The sequence below is a fragment of the Seriola dumerili genome, unplaced genomic scaffold (assembly GCF_002260705.1).
Source record: "Seriola dumerili isolate Sdu_G_001 unplaced genomic scaffold, Sdu_1.0 BDQW01000442.1, whole genome shotgun sequence".
NCBI lineage: Eukaryota > Metazoa > Chordata > Actinopteri > Carangiformes > Carangidae > Seriola > Seriola dumerili.
Window position 1 is genome coordinate 1,743,941 of NW_019174697.1, and position 16,480 is coordinate 1,760,420.

The window sequence follows — 16,480 nt, forward strand, 5'->3', positions numbered from 1 at the left end:
GTGCTCCTCATTATATTTGTTGATTTTAAAAACAAATCATCTCTAAGTCAAAGGCTTTAAACGGTATATATATATATCAGCACAGTTATGTATTCACAAAAAGACCTACGCCAATTGTGTTCTTATTTTATTTAATTTTTACTCTAGACTTCCATCCCAGAGCAAGGCTCACTGAACAGATGTGACCGCAACCTATTGCCTGAATCTGTCAACATGGTAATGCCCTCCTGTGCCAGGGGGAGGGGAAAGGAGGAGAGCCCTGAACGCCGGAATAAAGAGAAGAAACAGAAAGATGAGCAAGGGAAAGAACAGGAACAAGAAGGTGAACATGAACAGAGAGAGACACGACAAGTGCAGACGGAGGAAGATGAGAGGCAATTGCAGGTCCTCATACAGCCGGACTCTCTGGACAATACTGTATGTATGCACTCCCATGCCAGCATCAGACCCAACTCAAAGAAAGGCCTTCCGCACCATGGCCACTGCGAGGAAAAACAGAACACACAGAGCAAACCGAGAGAGCTGTTGCTCAGCTTAGAGCCTCTAGACTGTTCTGCTCAACTATTTGAGTCTGTGCAAAGAGTTCTCTAACCCTAACCCAACGCCAGGAAGCTAAATGTGAATATGTTTATCTATGTGGCTACGTGTTACTGTAACACGGCAGAGGAAACAAGTTTGTTTTTTGTCCAGGAATGTTAAGCTAACGTTTTTAAGCAGCTGTTAAGATTTTTATGTCAACTGTTTGGCCATGCAGAGCAACCAAATACATTTGTTTCATAGGTTTATGTGCAATCGTATGTACACACACCTCTCCTGTTCAGGCTAGCTGTTAACATACATAATAATGCTACCTTTGGTTTTTTTATTAAAGGCGAGCCCTCAGTACTATCAACACTGTCCCGGTGAAACAAAGAAAAGTCTTACAAATGGAACCTACATTTGAAAGGACATTTAGAAAAATGTTTTTTCTTGTCAAAATAAAAGAAAGAAAACTTTTTGTAATGCTTTGTGTGGAAGCTGACTTTATATATTTGTTTACGTTACAACTAAGGCTAGCTATCAACCTTGCTAATTTAAATGAGCAATGACAACATTTGGTTACTATTTTTTGTGAATGCCATGTCTATAATGCGCTGTTAACATGTTTGTTAAGTCTATAATGCATTTATGAGTGACTGTAGAACTCATTGTATGATGCTGTATAACAGCATTCATCATGTTTTGTAAGTTGCTGACATTACGTGCTGTATCATGACTTCAGGCACTTTAGTAAATATATGTTATACAATCCAAGATTTTTCGCTCACTGCAGCTACTTCAAGATCAGTGTTTTACGTTTCTGACATAAAGAACTTTGCCATCCAAAGTGTGTGCACATTTCAGCTACCAAACTGTCATAAAAGCAGTTGACACTGGTGTATCACACATCATCATCCGTTATGATACATTTCGATATCATAATTATCAGTTCTTATTCTCAGGAACAGAACTGGCACAGCCATGATCACTGACATGTTGCTGTGTGTGTTGGGGGAAATAAACATCATTAGGTTCTCAACAGATTTTTCTGAGTAGTCTTCTTGCAAAAAAAAAAAAAAATTGACACCACATCACTGAAACTAAAAGCCTATATAATTTCTTTTACTTCGATCTACAGGGAAAAAGACATTAATACTTCTTCAGAGAAATGTGTCTTTACAGCTTGCTATAGCTAAGAAATCATAACAGTTTCTTCTTTAATACAGATGTCAATTTTCCAGTGCTGTTATCAAGTGTTATGATCAACAACTTATGCATAATTAACTTTGATATATGGTGTTATGCATAATTTCATCGAGTCTGTGCATAAGGTTGCATTATAGAGCCTGCATTATCAACATGACCTTCTAGTAGTTTTAGTAGAAATTATTTATCAAATGTGAGAGCCTGCTAAAGAAATATAGTTTGTTGCTATAACTACTTGAACTACTTGGGGGGGGTGGGGGGGTTGACATCTAAGAGATGCCCCACACTGGATTCAAAACCAGGGCACATCAGTTACAATTCATGTGCTGTGACCATCTGAGCCACCATGATGACCAAAGTCCATGATAGCATGGATCTGTTGAACATATGACTCTATTAGCACAGGCTTACTGTGCTACATTATGCATTTTTTTTCCTTTTTTACTAATATGCTCATGTAACCACATACAATACAGTTGCCTCAGATATTGAGTCCATTAATCCAGACACTTAAAATTTATTCTATCGTCAAATTCAAACACCCAGAAAAGTCCTTTCTGAACTGTCTTTGAACATTACGTCCAGGATTTCCTGAGCTGTTTGCTTATCCAGTTATGTAAAGATGATCTAAAGGTATGTACTACAGCCTTACATAAGCCGTACACTTCAGTGGTTCAATAGCATTGCACAGGGGGATTTTGCTGCTGGGCTTCCCATCACTTTATAACCATATATTGACATGGCACACACATAGTTGAAAGAAAGTCCAGCTGGTCTATGTAGTACAATGCAAACAGCTATTAGTATCTAGCTTCAGCGGCTTTGAGCAGTTGGTAATCTGGTAATCTGCCAAATAGGTCAGGCTTTTTAACATGTACCATAGATCGCTGTATGTTTATTTAACAAAATACCACAGTGCAAAAATAAAAGGATGCAAGAGACATCAGAGAGCTGATGTAGACAGTTAGACAAAGTAATATTCACTCATATCAAGTCAGAAATTAGTAGGACACATCGAATCCATGATGAAGCTTGGAATGCCTTGTCCTCTAAAATTACGTGAAACACCACTGTGATTAAAATGTCATTAGAGTGCTGACACCCTAAGTATACTGATTCCTGTCCTGATTGAAACCGTGGATTACACTATAATCATACTTTACTGATACTGATGGATCGTACACATGAAAAATGTCCAGAGTTGTCGTCTCATAGATTTGCAAAAATTCATGCTGTGCTTCACTTTCAACAGCAGACCAGATTAGAAACTAAGAAACTACTTGTGCATAAGAAACACTTGCTTCCTGATGGTGGCGCTAGAGGATAAGTAAAGGGGGCCATAAATATCCATAGCACACTGAATGGCAACCAAACCGAATCTTACTTTTTAAAACCGTGTCAATTATACCTTAACATTTTGAGCCATATGTTGTATCTTATGTTGGCTGAAATCCAAAGTATCTGCATTAACTGTGAAGTATGCTATTTCTTTGCTGACCACTAGAGAGCATACCAACACCATGCCACTAAAATCTGGGTAAACACTAAATGCTGCAATCACTGCCATATCACAGTGACTGTACAATGAATATCAAATAAATAATGGATAATAAAATATTAAAAATAACAAAGTGACAAAATGCTTTATAGGGAGTAAGAACACACAAATACAAAGCAAAAGTGAAAACACTCAATGAAATCCTAAAACATGTAGTCAAAAATGATTTTTGTGGTATTCTGCTGGGAAACTGTAACTGTATGTAATCAAACACCTAGAATATATACAAGATATGCTATGCCACTGTCAAAACACAAATAATTCTAAAGGAGTAATTGATGTGTTTTGTATCTCAGATACTGAAGACAGTACATTTGTTCAGTTTTTTTAATTTGAACACCGATACTCTGATGTTCTGCAGGTGGTTTAAAAGGCTTGTACATGATGATGGCATTTGACTTGACTGACAAGTATACAGGAGGCATTTAGTGGAAAGAATGACATCACTGTCCATTGATGCCATAAGGTAAGCTGATGCCCTGTCACATGTTAAATATTTCTTTTCTAACGTCACGCAAATATTTCCTTAATATATTCATGACCACTGACAAATTGCTTCCTTGCCTGAATTACATCACTTTCCTTGACTCAGAAATACCAGTGACAACATTTTAACTACTTGATTTTAATTTAAGATTAATCCAATCCAGGGTATATTTAACAAGCTATTAAGAGAGAGACAAATCATCCAGGAAAGTCTTAATCAACAGATGGCATTGTTATAGAAAATAACCCCTTTAAGAGCTTATGTATATAGTTATTGAGTTAAATTTGTCTAATACATTAGTGGCACACAAATACCAACAATTAGGATGACTTTGGATTTAGCCTATCAAAATCAAAGCTTATGGAACCCTAAAAAGACACCCATCCCCAAAAATCAAGTATTTCTATCAATTTAATATATCTTAATCAAAGTTTCCTTTGTTTATAATTTCTCCAAGGCTATAATTGGAAAAATTTGTTTTTCTCAAGTATTACAAACTCGAAAATCTCACTTCTGGCTGCTATCTTTGCCCCAAAACTTGCAACTTGGTGAAGAGTTAAAACATTATTCACTGTTCAGCCCAGGACATAAATCGTACTCCAGCTGAAGGTAAGAAAATAACGTGGTTGAACAGCCTCTTTTTCTTCTTCCAGTGTTTAAAACCAACTCTAGGCTACAGTACAGAAAAAAAACATGAATGCATGAATATGAAACCAATGGTGAGGTACACGTTGGGCCTTCCTGGACTAAGTGCACCATAATCATTTTAGTGAACACGTGGGAGGGTTTACAAGCATTCTGACAGGTGGTGATTGTTGGTCTTTTTTGCATATTAAGACCGGGTTTTATCACTTGCCTCAGGGGGAACGAACTTAGCTACATTTTGAAGGTAGCATTAGCCTTGAAACTACTCTGCTACTACTCCCCTTGCACCGTGGCTCATTGAACAAGCCCATGCCTGTAGTAGTGGCGTCGCCCCCGGTCGTCAACCTCACACACGCTGTTGTGAACCCTCCCACCGGCAGCCAGATGGGGCTGGCTTATATGCGGAAGTTTCAGTTCCGCTCAGTCCAGTTCACTCCGAAACTGACAACCGACGGACTGAAGTCACGCTTTTCTCTCTGAGCACCAGACCCGGCTTCACGAGCAACGTGAGTAACAGCACAGTACACCTGACACAACATTTGAGAAAAATGGCACACAGGGATTATTTTACTGCTTTAATTTACGACCGGGTTACAAAGTTGCATTTTAAAACATATTATCCAAACCTGCTTGCCTATAACTTCTCCAAAAATAAACGACTTGTTACACTGCTACTGACAGAGTTTAAAATAATACATTTGTTTTACTGACTTGGCTTTTTAGCGGGAACAACTGGGCTACAAGTCTGTTAGAAAAATGAGCTAATAATGTCAGACATGTGTTTAATGTCACACCCACTTAGCCAACTACAGACAAATTAAGGTTCAGTTTCCGTGAGAAAAAGTAGCCCTGCTTGACTGTGCAGACACTACTGTAACTTCTCCAAAGGAAACATGAATGAGGAAGACCTGGACAGTTATTTGTCCCATGACTACAACTGGAGCAAAAACATTATGTTACTGTGTTACCTCTATAACTTAACTGTAGGCTATATTTAACAGTTTAGATTAATACAGGAAGGAGGAAAGGTACTTTATGTGACTAAAAGTAGGCACAAATATAGAGAATATAGTTATGTCATACAAAAAGTAAGGCGTTGTCATTTGTCTCAAGAGCCCAGGGGTTAACTGTTGCTTTAGACCAAACAAGTGTAATCAGCCTGTTCACAAAAAGTATCCTATAAAGTCAGACTGGAACAAGTTGTCCCACTGACACTGTGTAAAGCAAGGATATTGAAGGTTATGTTTCCAACAGAGTTTTTGGTTTTAATATGTAGTTTAATGAGAATGGCAAATCTTAAGTCATGTATGTGTATAAAATATAATTAATTTCAGTAATGAGAAATGAGAAATATTAAACTTGATGCCTACTTTCTATGTTTTCATAGACAGCTCACTAGTTGAGTACAGTACAGTGAAAACGTAATCCACTCTGTGAGTCAACATGTCCTGCAATGATGTCACCAGCAACAACTGTCTCTGGAAGCATTGTGAAATGAGCATGACGTCTGATATATCGAAGAGGCAGAGACATTTTTTTTGTCCTTCCCAGTATCTAGGGACATTCAACTCTGTTGACCTGTGTTTGATTTCCTTTTAAGAAGGCTTTTCGACAGGGAGGGACCCTTTGATTTTTATTGAATGTTTTTCGTTTTCAACCACGACCAGGAAGTTAACTCAAGTTCTAATCCAAAAATACCCCAAAACATCCTGCATGTTTCTGCTTATCTTAGCAGGCCATATCTACTACTACTACAGACTATTTTAATAGTCTACCTGTTAAGCCAGATAAAATAATTATATAATATAATCCATACAAGAAAATATGAATGTCTGAGCTTGTAGATAACTTGGTCAGCATGTCTCATTTGTGCTCTGCTGAAAGGATTGTGTTTTAATCTTGTTCTTGGTGTGAAAGTGCTGAAATATTTTGCACAATAAAGCACCATTATGACAGGAAGTCGAAAGATAAGGCCCAGAATCATGCTCCAACTCACCCAGAGAGGGGCTGATGTGGGAGCTGCTGATGACATTTTTTGTACAGAGCTCAACTGTTTTTCTTTGTTTGGGAACACTCAAAGGTGTGTCTGCTCATGTCTATGCATGATATCATTAGGGATTGCAAAACAAGCAGTGACATGAGATGAGCCTTGAGCCTAATGTTTGTTCTCTCCATATTAGGAAAAGAAATGCTGTTGATATGAGGGTCTGGCATAAGTTTAGTTAGTGTGATCTAAATTTCAGCAATTTTTTTTTCTTTTTTTTTTACCAACATGCACCTTTACTGCGATGCCCCACATGGACATGAAACCTAACACTGAAGGAATCTGTTGTGAACAACCAACATAGTTTTAACAGAGCAATTCAATGCTGTGTATTCCTCCAAGGGTTGTTTTTAAACAATGGGAGTATATCCTCAAACCATGGCTTTTGGATCAAAGCGGGTTGCATAAAACTTCCAGTATTTATGTCCACAGCGTCTTGTGTCATTCCAGAGAATTGAGTGTCATTCCGCATTGTCAGCTCAGAGATGCAGACTCAAATGAAGTGGTAAAGAAAGCTTGCAAACAGTGTGAAAGATGTGGCTGAGTTCCTTATTTAGTGGTGAGGACTTCAGCAGCATTCATAACTTTGTTTTTAAAGCATTGTTGATCAGTTTAGCTGTGTTGGGCTGCAGTGAACATCGAAAAGCTTTAGTATAAATATATATACATATTCATACTTTCCAATAACAGTGTTATCAGGCAATGCTGCAGTGTGGTAAGAGCATAGGTTGAATTTCTTGGTGACAAGGTATGGAAAATGATATTGGTTTAGGCCTTGTAATTTCCCCTAAAAATAAGCTTCTTGGCTCACCTCAACTCTTGTTCACCTTGAAGAGGGAGACAGCTGTCTTCAATTGGTTGCTGCCTTATTATAGACTTGCATATTCTGCATGTGCGCGTGTGTGTATTTGTGTTTTGGTACATTAGCTTGATTGTGAAAGTGCATAGTATAAATAGTAGAGCTATTTTTACTACCCTGTGCTTTCCAGGTGTTCAGCCCCTCCCTATCACTTTCACACGTGATTTTGTTTCTTCTCCCCACCTCTCCACACCCTTTTATGGCTTTTCTGCTTTAAAGAGCTTGTTCCCCTGCGGGCGTGATGAGGAGACAGCGTGTAGGCAGACCCTCTGATTTGATTTGTGTCTCGTACATCTGACCAGGTGACGGGCTACAGCAGGTGGTGCCGTGTCCCTGAGGGAATTTGTGGCGGCAGCATGACTTACAATCTCAAAATGACATGCCTCTGGGATGACAAGACATTAATATTCATGAAAAACTCATCAAAAAAAAATATGTTTTCTCTGCAGTGCCCAGCGTGCATGAATATTTTTGAATATTTTTTTTTTTACGCTTCTTTTAAAGGCAGGGATTGAAACATTCAGTTTCTTTGTTTAAGAAGTCATGTTCCCCCAGCCATGGGATTATTATGTCCTTGGGAAAAGTTAACCAAAGCCCGAAAAAAAGAGCAAATAATTAGACGTCTGTAATCAGCACTACAGTTTAAAACTAAAAATTCCTCTATTAACCTCCAGTTTCCTTCACCGTCTTTTCCAATGAGTTCAGCAGAAACACCGGACCTTTAATTCATGACATCAGAACTATAAGTCTTAGCTTTGCTCTTAAAAGTAAATTCTGATAACCACTAGCAATGCATCCGTCTGTTCAAAGTCTCAGCTTTACTCTCGCATTTCCCCCTTTACCTTATAATTGTAATGTACTGTACGTGACATGTAATGCTTGTGGGTTAGCCTTTGATGTCATGTTTTCATGTCAACATCCACCCTTCCTGTTGGGTGGGGCAAAGGTGATATATTTCCATGGTTTTCTGAACCTGTGCACAGAGGCAACAGGCAAACACACAGATTCACTGCAGCATGGTAGCTCGACACCCACACCAGACTCTCTCTCCCTCTCTCTCTCTCTCTCACTAGATTGTGTATTCTGCAAACATGGTATTCCAATTTCCGCAGTGATCAACCAAATAAATTTGATAATGTACTAACTCTTAACATGTGACTGCACTTAACCTCAGTCTCGCTTCCAATAAATAGCTCGCAGTTTCAATTTTTCAGGGGGAAAAGGAATGCATGACAGTCAGGGCTTAAACTAGTGAAACTCAATAGTGCATGAAATATTTTACGGCCTTTGCTGTGACTCACTTTTGGAACTGTCCTTGTAATTTGCATGCACATGTGCTTAATCAGGTTATTGTATTTGTGTTCACCCATGAGGTAAAGTAGGTGTCGGTGCATTTTGCCAGTGAGTTGTTAAAAATTGTGGCAATGCATGGCAAACCTGCCCTCCAATGAAACGTTGAGCTGGCAGTGAAGTGAAGCTGAGCTCTAACAAGTCTCCAGCCATCCAGGGTGTGTCTTGTCTTTACTGTGTCCCTGTGCAGACCCAGCAGCACCACAGTTGTCTGGGGAAAAGGCCAACGCTCACTCCGTTACATACTAGAGTTTAACAGGGGTTTTAGCACGATGTGAATGCATTCTGGTCATTTTATTTCAAGGTTTCAATCGCTAAATCACCATTTCTAAACCCTCAGGAATGAGTGTTAAGGATGATATGGGCACAGTGCTGTTCACTAGAGCATGTCTTAGCCTACTGCGAAGATGAAAATCAGAACTTTGCCCAGTCTTTTGGAAAAAAGGAGAGATGATGCCTTTGCCTTCCAAAGCCTAATTGTCAAATTGGTTCACATGCCTCTGGTTTGTTTGTGTAACCGGCATGTGTTGTAAAGACAGTATGATTATGTTTTGTTTGGCTTGCATATGCATAAAACTATGCCGCTATTTATCAACAATAGGCTGGCATTCAGTAGCTCCATGTTCTCTGTTTTCTTTCTTTTTTTTTTTTCTTGCAAGAATATAATTTGTCTCAGTCTGGGACTCTGGGTACTCTTTGTCAGAGAATATTTTTCAGCAGTGGGTTCAGTGAAAGGACACTCAAATGACAGGTCTAAAGTTCACCTCCAGCGTTGCTGATCTGAGATTTGTTTTAGGTAAACAAAGGATTATCAGTGTTTACGTGTTGGACTTATTTCTGACTTCCGTCTTTCTTTTTTTTAACTACTGCATTAGAATATTTTAACACTCTCTCTTTGACTTCCTGTTGTGTATTACATCACGAAACTCATACCTCATTATAGATTAACCCTTACTCTCTTTTCTTACCAGTTGAGAATATCTGTCCAGCACTTGAGAGAATTTACTATATTCAAAATACTATAAGCTCACTTTTACACCCATTGTGAATGATATTGTCTATTACCTGAAACATGCTGTAAAGCTGTCAGCAGAGAGCTAGCAGCTTCAGAGGAAGACTGTTATTGTTATTGTTAATGTTAATGGTAATGTTACACATGAATTTAGCTTCAGTTCAGTAAAATTTAAACAATCCATAAGACTTTGACAGTATATCCCCATCAGATCTGGTGGGATACTGTATGACAGAAAGGGAAGAGTGGACTTTTTTTTTCTTTCTTCTTTCTTTCTTTTTTTTTTTTTTTTTTTTTTTTTTTTTAACAGCATTTCAGAAGTAAGTTGATTATCATAGATCACAGTAATGGAAAATGAGCAGTGCTATACTTTACCTTTAATTTACATTCATCAGTGGAATGCTTCTTTTTGGGGTTTTTTTTTCACACCACTTGTATATAACCTGATGCACTGTTTTTATTTACATACTCTTTTCCCTGTTATTATTTTCCTTCCCTTTGTATTCTCTCTTGAATCTGATATATTTGGTTCTGTCAGTGTGGAGTCTGTCTCATGTTGGATTATATCCACATTAATATGGATTCATGCACGATCGAGTGTAAAATATCTTTTGCTCTCTCTCTAGGTGAATCATGAGCAGCAGCTACAGTGTCTCCCTGGCTGGCCCTGCCCCCTGGGGCTTCAGACTGCAAGGAGGAAAGGACTTCTGTCTGCCCCTCACCATCTCACGGGTGAGTGGAACACACACACACACACACACACACACACACACACACACACACACACACACACACACACACACACACACACACACACACACACACACACACACACACACACACACACACACTCTCACACATCACTTATGTACCCTTCACTTCATGACAGTCACCTCTGAGGAATGCTATTCATGCTCACTATGCCATTTGCCTAGTCAGTGATGAAGTGCTTGTGCCATTCATCACCTGTGTGACACTCATTGCTGGATTTAGACACCTTCTCTAACAGTTCATGGCCCCTGTTGCTCAGTGCCCCACAGTCTTGACCAGCCTACCATCAAAATTATGACTATTGACATAATAATGTTACATAACTGAGCCAAAACCACAACATCCGTCAATTTAGAAAAAATCTCTTGAATTTTTCTGACGGCCATTCAGGATATATTTGGAGGATTAAGCTGGCAGCTGTTAACGGCTGCTGTCATTTTGGTCATTCAGATGAGGGATAGTGCTAAGTGTCTTGGCCTTTGTCCCTGGCATTAGTCCTGATGCGAGACACAGGAGACTGGGCCTGCAGTGGAAGCATCAGAACCTGTCCTTAAGCAGCCCATCAGACTGAAACTCTAGAAAGCCGCAGTGGTTCTGTAATGATTGCTTGGGACTTGGGGCCACATAAATTCCAAGTGTGCTTGACCAGGTTCTGTTGAGCCCAGAGGTGGAAGAAGGGGCTGATGAGACAGGTCCAGCCTCAGCCTATACACACAGTAGTTACAGTGTTTATGTTCATGGTGCAAGGGCGTGCAAAACACTGTGATTGTTGTATAGACTTAAGGAAGTGCAGTGCAGTTTACTATTGGAGGCAGGCTATTTTAACCCAAGGGTATATGAAGTGTCTCAATTATACTAACAGGCTTCTTGTCAAACAGGATTATAAGTAGGTAGCTTGTCTTCTCTCAGTGTGGTCTGTGTATGAAAATAACTGTCTGCTGCAGAATGAGCAATGGTCTTCAGCTCCCGCTGCTTCCTGTTATGTAATTGTAATCTCAAAGTCATGTCCAAGGTCAGTGACTCTGTTTATTTGTTGTTGGCAGGATCAGTTAAAAATTTTTGAAAGTTATGTGTCGAGAGGGGAAGTGACTTTTCTCAAGTGGAAATGTGACCATCTGTGTTCTGCCATAATTACACTAAAGACCATGAAAAGGCCAGCATAGCTGCTCAGACTATTTTTATGCCTTGCCACTATGATAATAATGGTACCTAGGACATTATGTTGTCACAGTGGCCTGTCGCTGTCAGTGAACATTTTGTCATTGTATCTCAAAAACAATACATGAATGAAGGACCTCCAAACTTGTCACTTGGTTAGATATTTGAATACCTTCATATATAAAAAATATAAAAACCAAGAGCCTTCCCAGAGACGAAGAGGGAGACGAAATCAGCATCAAATTCGCAATTTGCTTCTGCCTCTTTCAACTTTGCCATTGACCACTGAAAAAACATCTGCTAAGAATTTTCTACAGCCAAATGCAGTTTCACTTCAAATTCTTAAGGGCCTACGAGAGGGCACTGATCCTAATTTCACACAGGATTTTACTGTTTAGACTTATCTTCATGAGGTAAGAAAATGCAAACTTTTAGATGATACATATGGTGCAATACGCACACACCAATGTTATAAAACTCACAGGAAAAATTAAAAGCAGATGGGTACCTGACCCCTGACTGATATTTGTAGAGATGTGCCATGTCATGTTTTTATAGAGGGTTAAAAACAAAATGAGACAGTTGAGCTGGGAAAAATGTCAAAAAAAAGCATGACAGAAACTTTGCATCTGTTAAAATCCCAACTGCATGTTATACGGCAGGTTTGACGAGTCATTTCTTGTGGGTTATAGTGGCGGGTAGTTCTGGACCATAAAAGTGTTGAATACCTCCTGTGTCCACCAGCAATCTTGTATTGAGTCATCAGTGGTCTGGAGCATGCCACGAGTAGTGCAGAGCTAGGCAACATGACTCTCATATTATTGGTCAGTGTCATTCCTGTGACATAGTTTCGGCCCTGCGCATGACCAGTGAATGGCTCAGATTTCTTGTTATTGTCCAGGCGCCAGGGAAAAGTCTCCTTTTTGTCTATTTATTTTAGAATCCCACTGTCACACAAGCCTCAGCCAACATAATGCATGCTGTTGTTGTAAAGCCGAAAAGTTTATACATCCCTTTAGTTCGTGCATTTTCCTAAATATGACAGAAGCCAGATATATCAATACTCCACCATCCAAGTAACTGTATCTGTAATCTAAGTTACACTATAAAGGAAGAGTTAGTTAGTAGAAGGTGCATTTCTGGAAACATCTGCCAACAGTTTAACCATTACTTCAGTTCCGTCATTAGAAGAATGAGTAGAAAATTGAGTAGACCACAGGCCTATTTTAAGGTTCATTAGATACCCACAATGTTAAATAGACCGGTTTTGTAGTAAAGAATAGGCATCTGTTGCTATTACATTAAATCTTATATTTATTTTACTTAGATGAATGCGATTGCTGTGGAATAATGATGTAATGACGTTACATATGCTTCCCATATGTAACTGATCCAAAGATTATCTACAGGCCTCAAGGCCTGTTGCTCACAAGACAGCCACAGCTTGCTGTCCTCATGCCTTTTATTTTTTTTTTTAGGAATATTTGTCTTTGGCTGTTGTAATAACACTAAATCAAAATGTGATACAGAGTACTGTACCATAATCCATATGTATTATATGATATTGAGTTGGGTGTCACAGTATAAATAGCAATACAGACTAAATATTCTCAAAATATTATCATTGTCATTATAACAACATGAAAAATTAGGGCCTAAATGAGTACAACTCTCACAGTGTGAAACTGTCTCAATGGATGATCTATTGCAGGGATGTTGAATTAGTTGATTGTACTGTGCACTGTAAATGCTGATGTATTAGAAAGATTAGCATGAATCATTCTGCCAAAACTAGTGTGATCAGTAAGTGAGCGAATGATGATGTGTGTTTGTTTATTCAGTATGATAACTCTGTGTTTAAGATGAAACAATGCAGCTGATTGTTAAAAGTGAGACCACCCAACACTATATGGATGAATTACGGAGGAAGGCCCCAGCTAAATACATTATGTGTGCGGGTGTCTGTGTCCCCGCTCCTCCAGACTCTTTCCGTCCTCGTTGTCTGTGGTTATTCCAGCTCCTTTTTTGGAATTTCTTGACAGGCTTCCACATGGAAAGACTCCCACTCAAAATTCTATTAATTTCAGTGGGAGTACTATTATAGCATTATTTATGAAAGGTTGTAAAATCTGTAAAAACACTAGCCCTACTATGCGTGTCTGTGCCTATCAATGACTGCTTACTGTAGGTCAGTAGGAGGTCATCACAGGGAAATTTTCCTCTATTTTTCCCATTGACCCCTCACTTCCCCCTCTTGTCTTTCGTATCCTTTTGTTTGTTGGTTTAGTGGCATGTGATGGAGAGAACATTATACGAGCTAATTTTAGCCCTGTGTTTGCAGTAGGCTTTACACCACCAGATGTGTTCTTTTTCATGCTCCACCTTTATTTTTTAATATGGTGATACTTTCACTCTAAAAGGAGAGGAATGTGATGATATAGTGTATCTGGGCAACCCACAATAACATTAAGGGTAAAAATGGTATTTTCTTTGTGTATTTGTTTTAAAAGAGGACGATTCTGTAGAGCTTGACAGCCCTGGGCAGCTGGAATAATATTACTTCCAATATTATAATTATGATAAAATAGTAGAATCTCTTCTGTTGATAAATTAGAAATTCATCAATTTAACTTTTATTAGATGTAGATAAGTGACATTAAAATATATGAAATGAAAATAAGATTCAGTTGGTACTTGTCAGCTACATGATTTCTTTTGAGTGGACCAGAAATTTTCACAAGCTATGCTTTTGTGGGTTTCCAGTTGAGGAAATAGGACAGCTGTTTTTGTGGAAGTATTGTGGATTTCATTTGGTTCGTAACACCCTTCACTGTGTTCTTTGATGTGAGCGTAAACACATCCTTTACTGACCAACCTTTCTTCTTCATTGCACTTTTTCTGACCCTCTTACAACGTTTTAAATCCAACTTGAAAAGCTGACCAAAACTTGGTCCACACACTCGGCATTTTAAGAAGTGCAATCAAGTGTGATTAACTTTCAGTGACATTTAGCTACTTATGTTTTTTTTAACGCAAAATAAAGAATTAGAATTTCACACAGCTCAGGATATGCATTTAATGATGGGCATTGTATTAATATTTACTATATAAAGGACCACGTAGATATCATATAACACCTCGAAAAACATATTTTGACATAAGTTTGTATATTGTATAGCTCTTCGGATAAAGAATTATGTGGCTTGCTCTGTCTGACATTGAGCCTAAATATTTGGTTCAGCTCAGATCCAGAAAAAATAAAATCAAGCAGCGAAAAACTCCCCTGGCATTTCAGGAAACCAGTGAGATAGATAGCTTGTGGTCTGTGCTGCATAGCTGCCAAACAGTTTGTCTGTAACTCTTTATCTGTCTCTTGTATTAAAATCTCCAGAGTATTTTTACATGGAAACTGAAATTTAATAGAAACCAGTTAAATCTATCCATTTTCTTTTATCAGCTTCTCGAATAAACATTTCACAGGGAACTTTCTAAGAATCTGTGATTCTGTGCAGGGTCCTAAAGAAGTGTTGAGGTTACATATGGGCTTAGCAGAAAAATGTTATCTGCAGTATGTGTTTGATCCCAGTATGATCTCCCTGGTGTCTGTCTAAGTTTTATTAAGGCATCTGCTTTCAATCTCCCTAATGCTATATGGCAGAGCTATAAAGCATAACTAAGCTATCACTTGATTTTGATTTAGATCGCTCTCACTACTTTCCTTTTTGATTAAAGATATTTAAAGGTACGATCCACTTTATCTCCGTCTGAGACGGTTTGCCCCATAGAGTAGAGTGAGTCCGTGTGTTTAAAGACAGAAATGCCCCCCCCCCCCCCCCACACACACACACACACACACACACACACACACACACACACACACACACACATGATTTATCCTCATGGTTGCAGCTTGGACAACAACCCACAATTACAGCTGTGTGATGATGATAACAGTGGTAGTTGCTCATGCTTGATAACAGGTATCCCATGATGTAAAGCATTGTAAAGTTCCTTGAACAACTCTCTAGATACAAGTAAATGCAGTCCATTTAACTTTTACCACAGTCCCTGAAAGTGAAAATCATCATCTCCCATGCCAAGTATCTGTTAGTATTCAAGTGGCTTCATGAGTAATGTTGTTGTACCTTTGAATGAGCCTATGTTTTCATGTCGTAGCTGCTGGAAAGCAGATAAACAATGTATTCTGCTAATATGAGATTTAACCTGAGGTAAAGTCTTTTTGTCTCTTCATTAACACATACAGTCCGAACACATTGCCATCCAGACAGAAGGTGAAACTTGCAGGAGCTTTGAATGAACCATGGATGGAGTTCGAAACCAGCACTGGTACTTGGCTCAAGCCCCACCGTGTCTAAAAGCCCTTTCATATCATCTGCCTCCGCAGCGCTAGTCAGTCGGGTTTGATTCTGACCTGACTAAAGTGCATTCAGTATTCAGTGTGGGCTTGGTACTGCTTTGTGCTGTTTTGTTTGCGTTGTCATGGAGATTTGACTAAGAGCTCCTATGTAGGTCTGCCTGGCATCTCGTGTTTTCCAGCAGCCTGATTGATGTAATAAGAGACAGGGGTCAAACCATGACAACCACCGGCCTACCTCTGTTCAAGTGCGCTTAATTGGGATGTTTGGCTTAGAGGAAAAGAGTACTTGCTGTTTTGTCCCCTCCCAACTGCTGTCTCCGCCATTAGTGTGTGCTTCTCATCTCTGTTCCTCTTTACTGTTGAAACGGTTTGTGCAAAAATGTTGCAGGTGAACAAGTTTAAAAGAGAAGACTTCTAGTCTCTTGACAATAAACTGCACTTTCTGGCTTTTGCTTGTGCGAGCCCAGCAGGTTGCTTTGCGCTGTGCTGTCCA

The 16,480-nt window shown here is 39.0% G+C and overlaps 1 protein-coding gene across 4 annotated transcripts in view; it reads left to right on the top strand.

Annotated features, from left to right (window-relative positions):
• Positions 1 to 4,779: 4,779 nt before the first annotated feature.
• The window catches only part of LOC111234167 (PDZ and LIM domain protein 5-like), a 38,577-nt gene continuing 26,876 nt past the window's right edge, over positions 4,780 to 16,480 (top strand). Inside the window, exons 1-2 of one of the 4 annotated variants that reach the window (XM_022762114.1) lie at positions 4,780 to 4,921; positions 10,307 to 10,412. In XM_022762114.1, the coding sequence (XP_022617835.1) occupies positions 10,314 to 10,412 (99 nt within the window). In that variant the 5' untranslated portion in view covers positions 4,780 to 4,921; positions 10,307 to 10,313. The remainder of the gene's footprint in view (positions 4,922 to 10,306; positions 10,413 to 16,480) is intronic. The other 3 variants (XM_022762115.1, XM_022762118.1, XM_022762117.1) reach the window with 3 other exon arrangements.